The 16,088-nt window shown below is 48.7% G+C and overlaps 2 protein-coding genes across 2 annotated transcripts; one reads left to right on the top strand and one right to left on the bottom strand.

The window, feature by feature from the left end:
* Positions 1–191: 191 nt before the first annotated feature.
* Positions 192–1,915, top strand: SELENOH (selenoprotein H). Its single transcript, XM_065945447.1, has 4 exons — positions 192–470; positions 558–703; positions 839–968; positions 1,730–1,915. Exons 1-3 carry the CDS (start codon positions 346–348, stop codon positions 937–939), a joined length of 372 nt encoding a protein of 123 aa, XP_065801519.1. The 5' UTR covers positions 192–345; the 3' UTR covers positions 940–968; positions 1,730–1,915.
* A 622-nt stretch (positions 1,916–2,537) lies between these two features.
* On the bottom strand, positions 2,538–8,721 carry BTBD18 (BTB domain containing 18). The gene is made up of 2 exons (XM_065944108.1): positions 8,598–8,721; positions 2,538–4,600 (listed from the first exon to the last, which is right to left on the bottom strand). The coding sequence occupies exons 1-2, from the start codon at positions 8,719–8,721 to the stop codon at positions 2,538–2,540; spliced, it is 2,187 nt and encodes a 728-aa protein (XP_065800180.1).
* Positions 8,722–16,088: the final 7,367 nt, after the last annotated feature.

Raw genomic sequence — 16,088 nt, 5'->3', positions numbered from 1 at the left:
AGGAGCGAAGTTTTGTATAACAGTCCTGATGGACACCGCTGAAGCTGGCGCCGCGGTTACAGAAAAGCCTGCGTGAAGACTTGATTGCTTTCACAGCGACTCGGCCCCCCAGCCGGGTGGTTGGGCGCGGCGTCCCGCACTTGCCCGCCTCTGCGCGCAGCGCGGCTACGCCCGAGGCCCCGCCTCCAGACCACGTGTGCGCCCTGCGCCACCACGCTTCCCGCCGCTAGAGAGGTTTCGCGCCGGAGCCGAGTTCCTGGACTGCGGCTCGGCGCTCGGAGCCGGCCTGGCCTGTACCCGGCCTGGACGCGGCTGCGTCCTGTCCCCAGCCGGGCCCCAGGCGCCATGGCGTCCCGAGGGAGGAAGCGGAAGGCCGAGGCGGCGCTGGCCGCAGCGGCCGAGAAGCGGGAGAAGCCGGTCGGCGGCCAGGATGGGGGAGTGGAGGGGCCGAGCGTCGTCATCGAGCACTGGTGAGCGGCCCGGGGTGCGGCGGGGCGCGCGAGGGCAAGGGCGCCGCAGGCTGGGGCCCGGCTCTGACCTCGCCTCTCTCCCCGCAGCACGAGCTGACGCGTCTATGGGCGCAACGCCGCGGCTCTGAGCCAGGCGCTGCGCCTGCAGGCCCCGGAGCTGGCGGTGGAGGTGAACCCCGCCAGGCCGCGAAGGGGCAGCTTCGAGGTGACGCTGCTGCGCGCCGACGGCAGCAGTGAGTGCGGGCCGGGCGCGGGGGCCGGACCCCGGGCGGGGCAGCGCGGGCCTCCAGACCGCCGCCTCCCGGTGGCTTTGGGGAACGGCTGCAGGGTTCCAGAGCCGTTTCGCTTCACGTGGCCTTTCTTCCCAGGCGCGGAGCTCTGGACGGGTCTTAAGAAGGGGCCCCCACGCAAACTCAAGTTTCCGGAGCCTCACGTGGTGCTGGAGGAGCTGAAGAAGTACCTTTCGTAGGGAGGTGGGGCAGAAGGCGTCTCGCTGAGGTTCGAGATGGCGAGTGGGGGGGGTGGGTAGTGGGCTGATCTTGGTGCGGCTGCTGGCGAAGCAGCCCTTCCTGTTAAAACCCCTGATTTCACACAGGACCTACCTCTGCATACCTCGCTCTGCTCTCGGGGTTTCCTCTAGTGGGAATACCTCTTCCCCTTTTTCCTGGTGGGAAAAACTGAAGTTGCTCACCCCCCAACCCCCCGCCAAAAAATTTTCCTCTTCAGTGTGCCCTTTGCTACAACCTTCTTGTTTCCTTCCAGTGTCTTTGAGCTAAGGCGTGGGATGCTGTTGGTGATGTAAATGACTATGAGAATGCATATTGTGTCCTTAGAGGATGCAGAGAACTGTGGCCCTTGGAGTATGGGCCGATTTTCTGTTTTTTAAAAAAAGCCACCAGCTCACTTTGCTGTAAATCCCACCGATGCCCTCATTTGTGTGTGTGTTGATTCTCCTCTTCCTGGCCAAATCTGTGTGGTTTCAGGCGAGCCTGCTGCCCTCTTGTGTTGCCTGTGTGTGCGGCCAGCCCTGCTTGGTGGCTCTGGCACTCCTGGTCGCAGGATCCAACCCTGTCTTTGTCCTGAGTGCTGCAGACGGGGCTTTGGCATGCTGTCAGGCACTTGAGGTTGAGTGAGATGGGGGCGGTGTGTGTGTGCGCAACCCTTGAGCTCTCCTGGGTCTGTGTGTGTGTTCATGGTGGAGGGCTGGCTAGGATTACCTGGATCCCTTCTCTAACTCTTTCCCTTTGTCGTTTTCACAGCCTCTGTCCCTGGTGATGCTGGAGCATTTATGACGGGACATGGTCAAACTTCAGTCATGTCCCCGAAGCTGTGGTTTCCTTCCCTCCAGAAACAATGGTTCAGTTGTGAGGCAATCCTCTAGTAAGACACTGAAAAGTTCTTGGATTTGGTTTAATAAAAATTAAAAGGATTTGAGTTGATATCAAGCCTGAGTCATGAAGTAAATTTATTAATATGGGAAGGGGTGCCTTAAGCCAGCCTTTTGGGATTGGTCCTTGTGTTCCTCATAGCTTGAGGTCACCAATTAACCTGGGTCTCCTATGGTCCTTATTAGAGCATGGGAAATACTTGTAAAAACTATGGGGGGAAAGGAAATAAAAGGAACTATTTCTCTCACCTCACTTCTCAGAAGTGATGGTGCAGGACATCTTCCCAGCCCTGTGGAGCTTTGGGCCACACTTCCCATGCTGGCAGTGACTTAAGCCATGCACCCCAGGTGCCAGTGATTAGACGCTGCTGACCGGGGAGGCCGGCTTTGGCTGTCACCTGTGACCCACTAGAGTTGGTGACCACACAGTGTACTGTTTCACCTGTCACTAACTGGAAGACAAGATTATAAAAGAAGTAAGGGGATTCCAGTTCATAATTTTCTACCTATGGAACGACTTGTGCCTGGCTCCAGAAGCCTGGGGAGCGAAGGGTAACTACAGGCACGCCTGCCTCTGCTGCTAAGAGGACAGGGACATATGCTGGCCTGTCGGTGGGCCTTCTGTCAGCCAGCATGCCCCGCCCTCCCAGTCCCTGTGACCCGACCTCCCCGCTCTGCTACTACGTCAGTATATCTACCTCTGTCTCTGACTCTGAGGAAGGGTCAGGCCACACGGAGAGGATACTCGTAGGTACAATCCCCTCTGACAGTGAGTCTACATCAATCTCCTCTTCAGGGCTGGCGGGAAGTGGACCCACCCACTCAGAGTTGCCAGATCCCTCCTTGCCTACCTCTGGAGCTGGGTATAAAACCTCATCCACTGGTAGGGACACTTCCAGGCCAGTGTCCACCCAGTTTGAACAGGGAGGCGAGAGGTCTCCATAGGACCTTTGGGGAGGGTCAAGGGAGTCCATGTGGAGAAGTTTGTCTCTCTGACCTTCCAGTGGCTGGGAGCTGCTAATTTCCAGGTCTGGAGTCCAAGAGCCTCCCACTGAAAACACCTCCTCCCCCTCACTTACCTCGGAGGGCATGACAAGGGGGCTGAAGGGTTCAGCTGGTTCTTTGTTCTCAGAGGGCAGGACTAGGGGGCTGAAGGGCTCAGCTGGCCCTTTGTTCTCACCAAGAGGCTCCTTTTCCAGTTCTGTGAGCTCCCTGGGCCAAAGCTCCACGTCCGGCAAACACCATTCTTCCCCTTCGATCCAGGTCTTGCCTGTTTCTGTCAGGTGGTAACTCGGGGTCCTGCAGCCCTCAGCCTGGGGACTCCCCAGAGACTCCACAGGCGGCTCGATGTCGGAGCCGCAGAGCATGAAGTCCAGGATCTCCTCCAGCTCGCTGGCGGCGGCGGCGCTGGTGATGCGGTACTCCTCAGCCTCGCAGGGCTGCTCCAGCAGGGCTGGGTTGAACGTGTAGGACTCTCTGCAGTCCACGTCCAGTCCAGGTTCCTTCCCCGCCAGCTCTGGGCTGGACCCAAACTTGGGCTTCTCCGCTGGTTGGTCTGGGGAGCGGCCGGCAGAGAGCAAAATGTCTTGTAGCCTGGAGCACACGGGGGAGTCCTCACACAGGTTTGCTCTCGAGGATGACAGGTCTTGCTCTTTACCTGAGGATGGCTGTGTCCCCAGAGGCTCCCCTAAGTCTTTGAGTTCTGGGATTTGAGGGCTATCCTGAGAGATCCTGAGGGGAGGCTCCTGAACTACCTCCCAGCAGGTCCCGTTGACAATCTTGCGAAGCTTCACTCTCCCAACCTGCCCCTCCTCTGCAGAGTCTGGGTGAGGGGCCCTGACTTCGGGGCTCCGCTTCTTGCTCCCACCTGTCTTCCCAAGACCTGAGGCGCCTGGGCTGCTCCTGAGGGGACTGGCTCGCCCCGTTTTCTGCTTGTCCTCCGGTACTCCCTTATTGGTGCTCTTCTGCCGCCACAGCCGCCGGCCAGGGGCTGTGGGCACTGAGCTGGGTCCGCTGAGGAGGCTGGCGGGCTTGGATGTGCAGACATCGGGAGACGGCTTTGAGCGGCTTAGCTTGATCTTCCTGGGCAGGAGTCGCTCGTCAACGGAGGGGTACAAGCTGGGTGGGGAGAGTGCCATAGGACCGTGGGCGGGGCCACTCCTGTTCTCTTTGGGCCCCTGACCATGGCTTGATGGCGAAGCCCTTGTTTCTTGTGCAGCTGGGCAGGCCCTGGCCTTCCTCTTGAGCAGGAGAGTGCCAGATGAGTTCTCCGGGTTCTGTCGGTGGTTCTTCTCCAGGTGCCCCTCCTCCTTCCCCGAGGACTTCAGTCTCGCTGCCCCGAGAGGACAGGGCGTCTGGGCGACAGGCAGGGGAGCTCGAGGCCGGCGGCTGGATGCCACCACCCTGGCAGAGACTGGCGCGGGGCTGGGAGGCTGCAGGCACTCCCTGTTCAGCCTTCGGCCCTGAGGGGCCTTCACCAGCTTCCCGCCCTCTAGCTGAAGGGACTCGAGCTCCGACACGCGGAGCTGGCGGGCTGCAGAGAGCACGTCCTGGGCCTCTTCTCCAGATAGCTCCATCTCGGAGGTGTACAAGAAGTCCACCAGCTTCCTCAGGGTCCTGATCTTCAGGCCCCCCAGCTCAAGCACCACCTTCCGACCCTGGGCTGGCCTCTCCCGCTCCAGGCGCTCTGTGAAGAAGGGGCTGCAGGCTGACAGGATGCAGCAGTGGGCTGGGACTGCCTCACCTGGAGGGAAACCCAAGTACCTATCTCAGGCCGACTGGCAAGTTCATGGGTCAAACGCAGACGCTACTACCTGAGTGTGCTGTCCCTTCTCAGTTTCCCTCATGGAAGTTCAAGTAGGAGAAATTTGTTTCTTCTGCCTACCTGGAACATTCTGCCATTACCCAGCTAACTAATTTTTTAACCTTAAAGATTTATTTTAGGCTTTCAGAAAGCCTTCCCTAACCCTGTTCCGCCATCCCGTCTGGGTTAGGTGCACTGTAGCTATCACAGCCTTCAGCTAGTTGCATTGGAATTGTCCATCTCCTTCACTGCACTTCTAAGCTCCAAGGATAGGGACCTCGTCTGTCTGGCTCACTGAAGAACACCCATACTGGACACAAAGCAGGGGATCAACACTTGCTGAGTAAATGTTCCTGACTCACCCAAGAGTTTAAAAAGGTGTACAGAAGCTGCTCGTGATCTAATAAAAGCCATGAGCTTTGGACATGGATAATTAGGATAATCAGGGGCTTGCCTCACTCGTGGCTCAGACAGTAAAAGATCTGCCTGCAATGCAGGAGACCCAGGTTCCATCCCTGGGTCAGGAACATCCACGGGGTCGCAGAGAGCTGGACACGACTTACTGACATACACCTTTCACTTTTCAATCAGGGCTCAGTTCTCTCCTGAAATCTCTCCACTGCCTGGTATCCACTGTCCTGAGCCCCCTTCTCATTTTATGGGCACTTCCGGGGAAATTTTCCCCTCTCCCATGGCTTCCATTAGCAAAGGCTTGCTGATGATTCCCAGATCCAACCTCTGCCCAGGTACATCTTCTGAAATACTAGGCATGCCCCAGCCTGCAAGACTACATGGATGTCCCACAAGTACCTCCAATGCAACCTTTCTAGAAAGTAAACTCACCATTCCCCATACTTCCAAACTTCCTGATTTTTACTTCAAAATAAGATAACACATTTACCCAATGGCCCAGGCCTGAAAACAAAAGTCATATTTGAGTCTTCCTTTTCTCTTACCCACTGCATCTAATCAAATATTAAGTTTTCTTTAAAAAAACAAATAGCTCTTGAGTCCTTATTATGTGCCAGGCACCTAAGGCTCTTATCAGAATTAATTTTAATCTTCACTGCAACCCTGTGAGGTAGTTGTTACTACAGATGAGTAAACTGTAGTGTAGGCATAGTGTAGTAATGTGCAAAATTACAGTTAGTTAAGCATCCGGTCCATCACTTCATGGCAAATAGATGGGGAAACAGTGGCTGACTTTATTTGGGGGGCTCCAAAATCACTGCAGATGGTGACTGCAGCCATGAAATTAAAAGATGCTTACTCCTTGGAAGGAAAGTTATGACCAACCTAAACAGCATATTAAAAAGCAGAGACATTCCTTTGCCAACAAAGGTCCATCTAAATCAAGGCTATGGTTTTTTCAGGAGTCATGTATGGATGTGAGAGCTGGACTGCAAAGAAAGCTGAGCGCCGAAGAACTGATGCTTTTGAACTGTGGTGTTGGAGAAGACTCTTGAGAGTCCCTTGGACTGCAAGGAGATCTAACCGGTCCATCCTAAAGGAGATCAGTCCTGGGTGTTCATTGGAGAGACTGATGTTGAAGCTGAAACTCCAATACTTTGGCCACCTGATGTGAAGAGATGACTCATTGGAAAAGACCCTGATGCTGGGGAAGATTGAGGGCAGGAGGAGAAGGGGACAATAGAGGATGAGATGGTTGGATGGCATCACCGACTCGATGGACATGGGTTTGGGTGGACTCTGGGAGTTGGTGATGGACAAGGAGGCCTGGTTCATGCTGTCGCAGAGTCAGACACAGCTGAGCGACTGAACTGAACTGAAGGAGCAGGGACAAGATTTGAACCCAAGGCTACCTCAGTCTATGTTCTTAACTGCAGCAAGTTTTGTAAATTCTTTTTGTTGCTGTTGTTCAGTCACTAATTTGTGTCCGACTCTCTTTGACCCCATGGACTGCAGCACACAGGCTTCCCTGTCCTTCACTATCTCCTGGAGCTTGCTCAGACTCATGTCCATTGAGTCAGTGATACCATCCAACCATCTCATCCCCTGTCAGCCCCTTCCTCTCATGCCCTCAATCCTTCCCAGCATCAGGGTCTTTTCCAATGAGTTAGCTCTTTACATCAGGTGGCCAAAGTATTGGAGCTTCAGTGTCAGCATTAGTCCTTCCAATGAATTCAGGGTTGATTTCCTTTAGTACTCACTGGTTTGATCTCCCTGCTGTCCAAAGGACTCTCAAGAGTCTTCTCCAGCACCACAATTTGAAAGCATCAATTCTTCGGTACTCTGCCTTCTTTATGGTGCAACTTTCACATCTGTATAACTCTTTAATACTTCTCTTTAATAGCTCATAAACCGTACATTTCTTTCTATTCTCAATGCCTTAGTCCAGGCCACAATTGCCCTTCTCCTGGATCCCAAAACAGCCTCCTATCTGGACTCAATAACAATCTAATAATTCCCCTCATTGTAGCCTGAGTCCTATTTCTAAAGCAGTTATGTATGACCTTCTTCTTAAAATCTACAAGTACAATTCCAGTGTTCTAAGGACAAGATCAACTTTCTTGGTATAACACTTCAGACCTGCTAATTTCTCTAGCCACAGCTCTGACCAGTACACTTCTTACAATCTGTGCTCTACAGCCATAATGAACCACTTACAAACCTCTGGTCCATACCTCTAAATCTCTGTACATGCTGTTTTCTCTGCCTGGGAAAATCCTTCCCCACTTCTTCCTACTTCTATTTGTCCTTCAAAACTCATCTAAGAGGTTATTTCCTCCAAGAAAATCTCCCTGACCCCCGTCTCCCAACCTCCTCAAGTCTGTGAAGTATGTGCCTCTTTTGAGCTCCTGTATCAGCCTGTATCTACCCCAATGGTATTTATTATACTGCCCAGTTATCTGAATGCACTGGTTATTTGAATATCTCCCCCTTATATGGTTTCCTTATAAGGATGCACTTCATCGTCATATGTACTATGTGCCCATGCTAGTACAGTATACTTTTTTGGTTTACTTTGAATAAAGGAATGAAGCGAAACTCTTACTAAGAGAACCAACAGACAAGTCACTTAAATCACTGTCTCAATTCGCACATCTGTAGAACTGGAACTATACAACATTCTTTATCTCACAAGGCCATCATTAAGAATCAAGATGAGAACTAAACTACACTATATGTACTTGGTAAACTGGAGAGTGTTACACAATGTTGGTAATGAAGAAAGTGAACTAGTAAGAGAAGAAGTTACTTGCTTGGCAAAACAATAGGAAAACAGGGCTTCCCTGGTGGCTCAGTGGTAAAGAATTTGCCAGCCAGTGCAAGAAACACAAGTTCAGTCCCTGGTCTGGGAATATCCCACATGCCGAGAAGCAAGTAAGCCATACTATTAAGCCTGTGCTGTAGAGCCCAGGGACCCATCTACTGAAGCCCATGCACTCTAGAGCCCATGAGCTGCACGGGCTCAAGAGAAGCCACTGCAATGAGAAGCCTGCACACTGCGATGAACAGTCCCCGCTCACTGCAACCAGAGAAAAGCCGGTGCAGCAATAAAGACCCAGCGCAGCCCCAAATAGTAAAGAAATAAAAAAGAAAACAGAAAAATACATAATAGGACCATCTAATACTTACATTCTCCTTAGTACATTAAAAGTACCTTTCTAAGTGTTTTACGTACGTCAAACTCAATCTTCACAAACATCCCACTACCACATTACCCACATTTTACAGAATTCCTACACTTACGGCACTTTATAATTAGCTTTTTTTTTTTTTTTTTTAAGAGAAGGAGTATAATCTCACTTTCACTTTTGAAAAATGTACCTGTCATAGAAAAAGGTGTTTACCAAATAGGCCTCAAAGGCAATCATTACACACTTTCCTGGTTTTGTCCTTCACTGCCTGGCCCTAAAATCATTTTCTCTTAGTCTATGGTGAGTTTTCAATTGAGTCCCTACTAGTCTCTTACCTTCTGCCTGCAGAAGGACATCACAGAACACACCACTCTGTTGCTGGTGATAAAGCTGCAGAAACGCTAACCGCAGGAACCGGGGATTCCTGTACAGGATTTTGGGACTGGCAGGAGAGCACATGTTGGTCTCTTAACAAACTTTCTGAGTTTTCATGGATCAGATTCCTGTGGGTGAGATAACACCTTTCAGAGGCATGGTCATACCTAACTTTTTTCTTTTTATCTTTAAAATGACAGGGAAATTTTGAAAGTAAGAGACAGAAGCATGAATCGAGGAACCATAAACCCAGGAATTGTGCCCCCAAGGGTATCTTAAGAATATCCTAGTGGTTACAGGTGGGAGTTCATTGATAGCCTTAGATTTGAATCTCAGCTCTGTTATTTATTGGTTTAGTTGTATAATTTCAGGGAAATGATCTAACTTCTCTGAGTCTTACTCTTCTGATCTAGCTAGGAAATAGGAATTATAATACTTCTGTACTAACCTCATAAGGCTGTTTGAGAGATTTAATGAGTCAATTTCTACCCAACTGCTTAGCACTGAGAGAGCCTGGCACAGAAGTAGCACTAGAAAAATGGACTTCTTGTTATCCTTAAACCTTCCTTATTCATATTACCAGGGACTCAACTCCTACGGTGCTGACTACTCATATTCTTCCTGAGCATCACATTTCTGAGTTTCATGGGAATACTTCCCACATTTAATACATTTTAACAAAATACTTATTGAGTATTAATGATCTCTAAGAAGTCATACACGCCTTATTTTCTCCAAGCTCACTCTATCACACTAACCAGCAGAGGGTGCACAGCAAAGAAGAGAAGCTGCTGGACTTGGTGAGAAGGTCTCCAACCAAAATAAGAAGACTACCACCCTTGGTTCAGATGTTCTTGTCCAAAGGAAGCCTGTTTCCGCCTGGAAATTGGCACAGAATTTAGTCTTCAGGTTTGTCGATCTGGTTAACTATCTGGCTAACAGTGAAGCAAGGATGATTATGCTAAATTCTACCCCTTCCCAACACAAGCTGGGTATTCGGAATTCAGGCTTACTACGTTTCCAGTTTTCTGTACCAAGATCCTCACACGCTGCACGGGTGGTGTTCCTTTCCTGGCATGCAGGTTTCTGTCAGGTGGCACCAGGGCTCTAAACGGTTCACGTCAAACTATCGGTAAAGAAAAGAGTGGAAAAGGTAAATTAAGAAACCGTAGGTTCAATTCCATCCCAGCCAGAGACACGGGAGTGGAGGATGGCAGCGGTTTCACGGGTCCAAACGTAGGCCCTGGGGGAGACTTTCCGACTCACCAGCACTGGGCCTCGCCCCCAGACCCAACCTGGAATAGCTCCGCGGGAGGAGATGCTCCTGCTCTCGGGTCCTCGATCCAGCCTGCCTTGCTTCCTCCCACACTCCGGCCTGGCGCGGGGAGGCTTAGCAAAGCTGCACAACGGCGTCCCGAGGTCTCCTTCCCTGTCCAGAAGCAAAGGAATCGGGGTTGGAGGAGCGGCGGACGCAGGGCTTCAGGGAAGGCCCTGCAAAGCGGGGTGTCCCGCAGGCTCCGAGCGCCCCGGGCCCAACTCCTTTGAAGAGAGACCTCTCGGCGCGAAGGTTTCTGGGAATGGAGAGTGCGGGTCCCAGAGGCCCGAATCCAAGGCTCGCCCTCACTGTCGCCTCCGGCCGCACGGGCTTTGCAGCCGCCCCCCAGGTGCCCTCGTCCTGCCGCGGGCCCCGGCACACACGTGCACCGGGAAGCGGGGGGTGGGGGGGGGGTGACAGCGAAAGCCTGAGGCCACGCAGCCAGCACCACACACCTCGCGCCACCGTCCTCGCGCACCACACGCACTCACGTCGCAGACCCGACGTGCTTCCTCCTCCCCCAGCCTCGCGGGTTGACGCCGGGCGAATACGTCATCCCCCATTGGCCAAGGGCCCTCAGACAGCCAATCACAGGGCGAGGGGCGCTTTGGGCGGGAAGCTAAGTCTCGAGGGACTTGGGGGCTGGGGGCAAGAGCTCCCCCCCCGCAAGAGACAGGGGGAAGGTACCGCCAGGAAGGGATTCTCTAGGAGCAGGCCTCATCCTTGGCACCCGATGAAAACAAACGGGAAAGAGGCTCCAAGGAGGTGGGAGAACACCTCCGGCTTCCTGTGGAGGAGGCTGCTGATGGCCTCGGCGCTGCTAAGAGCGCCCCAGGCGTAGTGAGGCCAAGGCTTCCGGATGGCGCCAGTCGCACCTGGTCCCACATGTCTCTCACACTAGGTGGCTCCTGAGGCCAGGAATGTTCTGGAACAAGGTCCCTGGGCTGACTCCTGATTTCAGGTTTGTCATAGAATCCACCCCAGACCCACATCTGGGAGACCTGGTGACCCGAGGCGGGGGGGCAAAACTCTCTATCCGGAGGGATCTCCAGTGTTGAGGCCTCCAGTGCACCTCCTGGCCGGAAACATGCTGTGAAAACATGAGGTCGAAAATTAAGTGATCTCGAGATCACACATTCTGAGAGCACGCCAAGCCGCGTTGGAAGCCACACAGCAGTTCTCTGCCGCGTGTGTGTTAGGACCTGGGTTCCGGCTTCAGGTAGCTGCCCGGGGTCGTCCTGCGCTGGCCGGAGCCGGCCGAATCCAACGCCACCGGGGACAAAGTGTGGTGCGGTCACCCGGCTGGAGGCAGGAAGGACGGTACCTGAGAGACGGGGAACCTGTCCAGGGACGAAGCGGAGAGGGGTGAGTAGTACTGGGCACTCAAGTGTATCTTGATTGCTATCTTACATCTTCTTAAAAGGACCTGAGGTGGTTGATCGAAATATGGGGCGGGGCATGGGTTGCCAAGTCAGGTAATCTTTTTCCTAATTTGAGCTCCCTGCCCTTAAGATGGAGAAAGAAGCAGGGAACAGAAAGACATTTGGGGTTGCCGTCATATTTTGAAGAGGTAGCAGTTCGTGAAAGGACATAAAACTTCGCAGCAGGAGGACAGATTTTTAGATGCTGCCAGCGCGTCACACACATGCACACGAAAGCAAGCAAGGGAAAAAGACGGAACAATGCTTGTTTGCAGCATCTGTTACTGTGGAAATGGAGCCTTGACTCGGCAGGTGCAGTGCCACTGTAGGTGATTCTGTGGCGTTTGTCAAGAAAATATAGATATTGCATCCTCTCAGAAATATATTGTTATCAGGATTAGATTAATTTTCAAGAGGTAGAGAGGACTCACTTATTTTTGTTTGTTTGTTTTAAATGCAACAACAGTTTAGTTAAATCTTGTGTTAGTCGATTTTATAAAGGGAACGAAAAATGGCCATCCTACCCAAGGCTTCAAAAATGGCGAACTTAGGATGGTAATGTGTTGCCATCAGAGCGGAGAAAGAAGTAAAAATGTTTTGTTTTCCTTTGTATGGGTAGCCAGTGTTTTTTTTTTTGGAGTTGGATTTTTAAAAATTTCTTCTTCTTGGCATTTATAGTTTTAGGCTGTTTTAGAAATAAAGCCATTACAGCACAATGCTCTGCCCTATATAATAATTTTAACATTTCTTTTTAAAGTACAGTTTTATTTTCATGGTTCAGTTTATGATATCTTTTCTTTGTGTGTATGTGATGATGGTTGTGGGTGGAGAAGTTAAACTTTGAGAGTTGTAAAAATGCGTACTGAGTGTAGTCTTCCATGCATTAAAAATGAAATGAAAAACAGAAAGAAAAAAGAAAAGAAAAAAAAGCCTCCAATAAAAACAACCCTTTTTCTCTGAACACATCCATTGATTTCTCTCCATTTTTACTGCCACTACTATGGTCAGCTCCATATCACTGCAACTTGACTTTCAAACTAATTTCCTTGCTTTCACTCTTCCCCCGACTTTAATCCATTTGTCACATAAGCAGCCAGACCTTTTCACAGTGTTGATTGGATTATGTCATTCTGCTGTTTAAAATTTCTACAGGCTTTCTTTCACCTAGAATAAAATCAAAACTCCTTTCTCTAACCTATAGACGCCTTTATACTCTGATTCCCGCCTATACCTCCCTCATTTCCAACATGTTCTGCTGGATCCAGTGTATTTCAGCCCCACACTTCAGGGCTTTGGCAGTAGTAGTTACTATTGTTCATACCTTCTCAAGGTTGACTGCTTCTTACCATTCAGATTTCTCCTTAAATGTCACTTGTCCAGAGAGTTTGTCCCTGACATCCAATCTAGAACAAGCCACAAGTCCTTCTCATCAGTCTGTTTGATCTCTGCATAGTGTTCCATTTGACATCTTATTTGTTAATCTTCTGCAATTTCCCCTGCGCCAGCTAGAATGTAAACTTCTTGAGAGCAGGATACTTGTCTGTCTCATCATCCTTGACGTCTCGAAAAATGCATGGCTTACAGTAGGTGTTCAGAATAACCCAAAAGGAACAAGTCTTTTTATTTTCTATTCAGTGACTATAAACAGTTTTTCCCTCAGTGAATGTTATTCCTTATGATTCTTTATTTGAAGATGGCTGTTTCAGATAAATTTAACAACTTTTCATCACTGAGTTAACATTTTAAATTTGTATATAATTTTTTAAAAATTTATTTCTTATTGAAGGATAATTGCTTTACAGAATTTGCTGTTTTCTGTCAAACCTCAAAAATTTGTGTATAATTTTATTTTGAATGTTATCTACAAATTCATTAATGTTAAATGACTTGTCCAGGATTATTTAACTAGTAAGACAACAGACTTCATTTCATTATTCGTGTGTTGCTAAATATGATATACAAGGCTGAGCTCTGGGAATACACTAGAAAGATAATTTTTATGCCTTCATGGAGCTTATCTTCTGGTGGGGGAGACAGGAAAACACACAGACACATACGCATGAAGGAAGGAAGGAAGGCAAAATATTTGCAATCTGTTAGTGATGGTGTGAAGGAAACGAGACTAATCCATCTCTAGAAAATCATAGCTTATTCTAGATAATGGCTCTCATCTAGGAACCAGTGAATCAATAAACTGGTTGATTTCTGGTGTTGTTTTCCTTTGACAATCGTCTTTGGCTTATAAACTTGCTGTGCAGGACTAGGAGTAGATGGAAAGTAGAGGTAAAGATGTGATAAGGTAATTGGAAAAGATTCTTAGGCAATGAGAGTTAAAGGCTGTTTCTTTGTCAAATGTATTCAATTCCCATTCTAGTTTGTTTAAAGCCCATCAGACAGGTGCTGTGATGTCTGTTTGGCCTTCCATCACTTCTGAGAGAAGTTCTTTTTGGCCACATTAGACCAAATGAGAGGGTCTATGAGACTGTAGACCAAATATGAGGGGGTGGATAATGATCAGATAAACCTGATTGGAAGGGCACTTTCATGCTGAGGAGTTGAATTCCAGTTTAGGTAGATAAGGAGTGTCAGATTATGGTTAATAAATGTTACTTTAATGTATTGGATGAATAAATATGGATCTTGAAAACAGATGAGGAGCTTGGCCTTTATCCTGACCATAGTGTAAGGTAATGGAAATAGCATAGGTTTGGCGTTAGACTGATAAGGGTTTACTCCTTAGCTGGATGAGCTCAGGCAAGTTTCTTAACCTTGTTGAGCCTTGATTTTCTCATCTGTAAAACGGTGGTAATACTGTCTCCATGGTGGTGTTTTAGAAGTTAGGGATAATGAGTGCAAGGTGCCCTCACATGATGGATGCGTCATCATTGGTTGCTATTTTGGGGCAATGTTGAGCTATTGAAAATTTTTTGGCAGGGTAGATATTGATAATCATAACTTATTGAGTTTACACTGTATGCCATGTATTATTTTAAGAACTTTACATGTATTTTTTTAAGAACTTTATGTGTATCTTTCAACAGCCCTATGAGAGAGATATAGTTATTATCTGCATTTATAGTTAAGAAACTGAGTCACAGAGAAATTCTATAACTTTTCCAGGGTTGCACAGTGTGCAGCATGTGTGTGTTGCTTGCCCAGTCGTGTCCAACTCTTTGTGACTCCATGGACTGTAGCCCGCCCCAGACTCCTCTGTCCATGGGATTCTCCGGGCAAGAAGATGAGTGGGTTGCCATTTCCTTCTCCAGGGGATTTTCCTCAACCCATTCTCCTGAATCTCTTGCATTAGCAGGCAGATTCTTTACCGCTGCGCCGCCTGGAGAGCCGCAAAGTATGGAGCACATTTACTTGATTAGGTAGACTTAGGAGAAACGGTTGAAGCCCGTCAGCCTTACTGCAGAACCTATGCTCTTGACCACTATTTTAAATTATGACAACTTTATGAAGATTCGTTTGGTAGCCGTCTTAAGATTTTTAGATTTTTCAGTAAGAAAGAAAAAGGAAATTTTCAGTTCATCATTATCGTTTTCATATAGTTAATAGTAAGCATAAAAAAAATTTCAATCTCTGCCCTTCATGGCCTAGTAGTCTAAGAACATATTAAAGATAACTCTTAATGAGAAAAAGAATACCTGTTATAATCCTTTATTTAGGTCAAGTGTAATGAGAATGTATGAACTAGACCGTCTTACGCCCGAACTTCACAAATGAATTGAATTTTCTTGATGTGAGAGTTTCTTTTCCTTACACGTGCTGTTGTCTCCAAATATATCACTTGTTTATGGGATATCATTTATTATGACTCTCAAGCCCACGTTATTTTGATTTGGGGCAAATGAGAGGACTGATTTTCTTCAACAGCCTAGTGGATTCAGCTTCCTTCTAGTTGAAAGTATGTGTGCATGTATGTATGTGAAAGTAGCTCAGCTGTGTCCGAGTCTTTGCGACCCCATGGATATACAGTCCATGGAATTCTCCAGGCCAGAATATTGGAGTGGGTAGCCTTTCCCTTCTCCAGAGGATCTTCCCAACCCAGGGATCGAACCCTGGTCTCCCGCATTGCAGGCAGATTCCTTACCAGCTGAGCCACAAGGGAAGCCCAATTGAAAGTATAGACACTAAAAATGTTAAGTCGAAGTATTTGTTTTCCTAATGAACTCTAATGTATTTAAACCAATATAATACTGAGAATTTACCTCAGATATCCCCTACCATCCCAGTCAACACATTGTAGCCCTGTTTCTAGTGTTTCTTGCTCCTTCCCTTCCTATCTTCCTGTGGGAAAATGCTTTGGGGTAGAAAGCAACAAACCAAATAACAGCAGGCAAATAAAATCAGCTCTTTTTTTGCTTCCCTACCCGGAAAGGAAGGAGGGAGCAAGAACTCCACCATCAAAGAGAACCGTGGTTCTTAGGCATGCCATTCTAGAAAGCCCTTGTTCTTTCAGTTCCCTTCCCCGACTCCTCCCAGCTCTGCAGTAATTCCTTAGAGATTATATAGTCTCCACTTTAAATATAAATATATATATAAAACTTCCCCCTGTCTCTTTTTCTCCTCCTCTTGCTTTTTTTCCCCTGTTTCCTATAATAAAGTTTCCTATTGGATAAAATCAGCTCCCTGATTTATGCCTAGCTCCTATTGGAAGTTCTCAGGGGCTGACATCACTTAGGAAAGCGAGGGGGTAGGGCTGCCAGATC

This window comes from Muntiacus reevesi, chromosome 9 (genome assembly GCF_963930625.1).
Source record: "Muntiacus reevesi chromosome 9, mMunRee1.1, whole genome shotgun sequence".
NCBI lineage: Eukaryota > Metazoa > Chordata > Mammalia > Artiodactyla > Cervidae > Muntiacus > Muntiacus reevesi.
This window is presented reverse-complemented; position numbering and strand designations above follow the sequence as displayed.

Bases quoted from the DNA above. Each gene is read 5' to 3' on its own strand.
- BTBD18 (XM_065944108.1), bottom strand. From the start codon at position 8,721: ATGTGCTCTCCTGCCAGTCCCAAAATCCTGTACAGGAATCCCCGGTTC. The intron at 4,601-8,597 runs GTAAGAGACTAG...GTTTCCCTCCAG, and splicing joins TGTCCTTCTGCAGGCAGAAG to GTGAGGCAGTCCCAGCCCAC.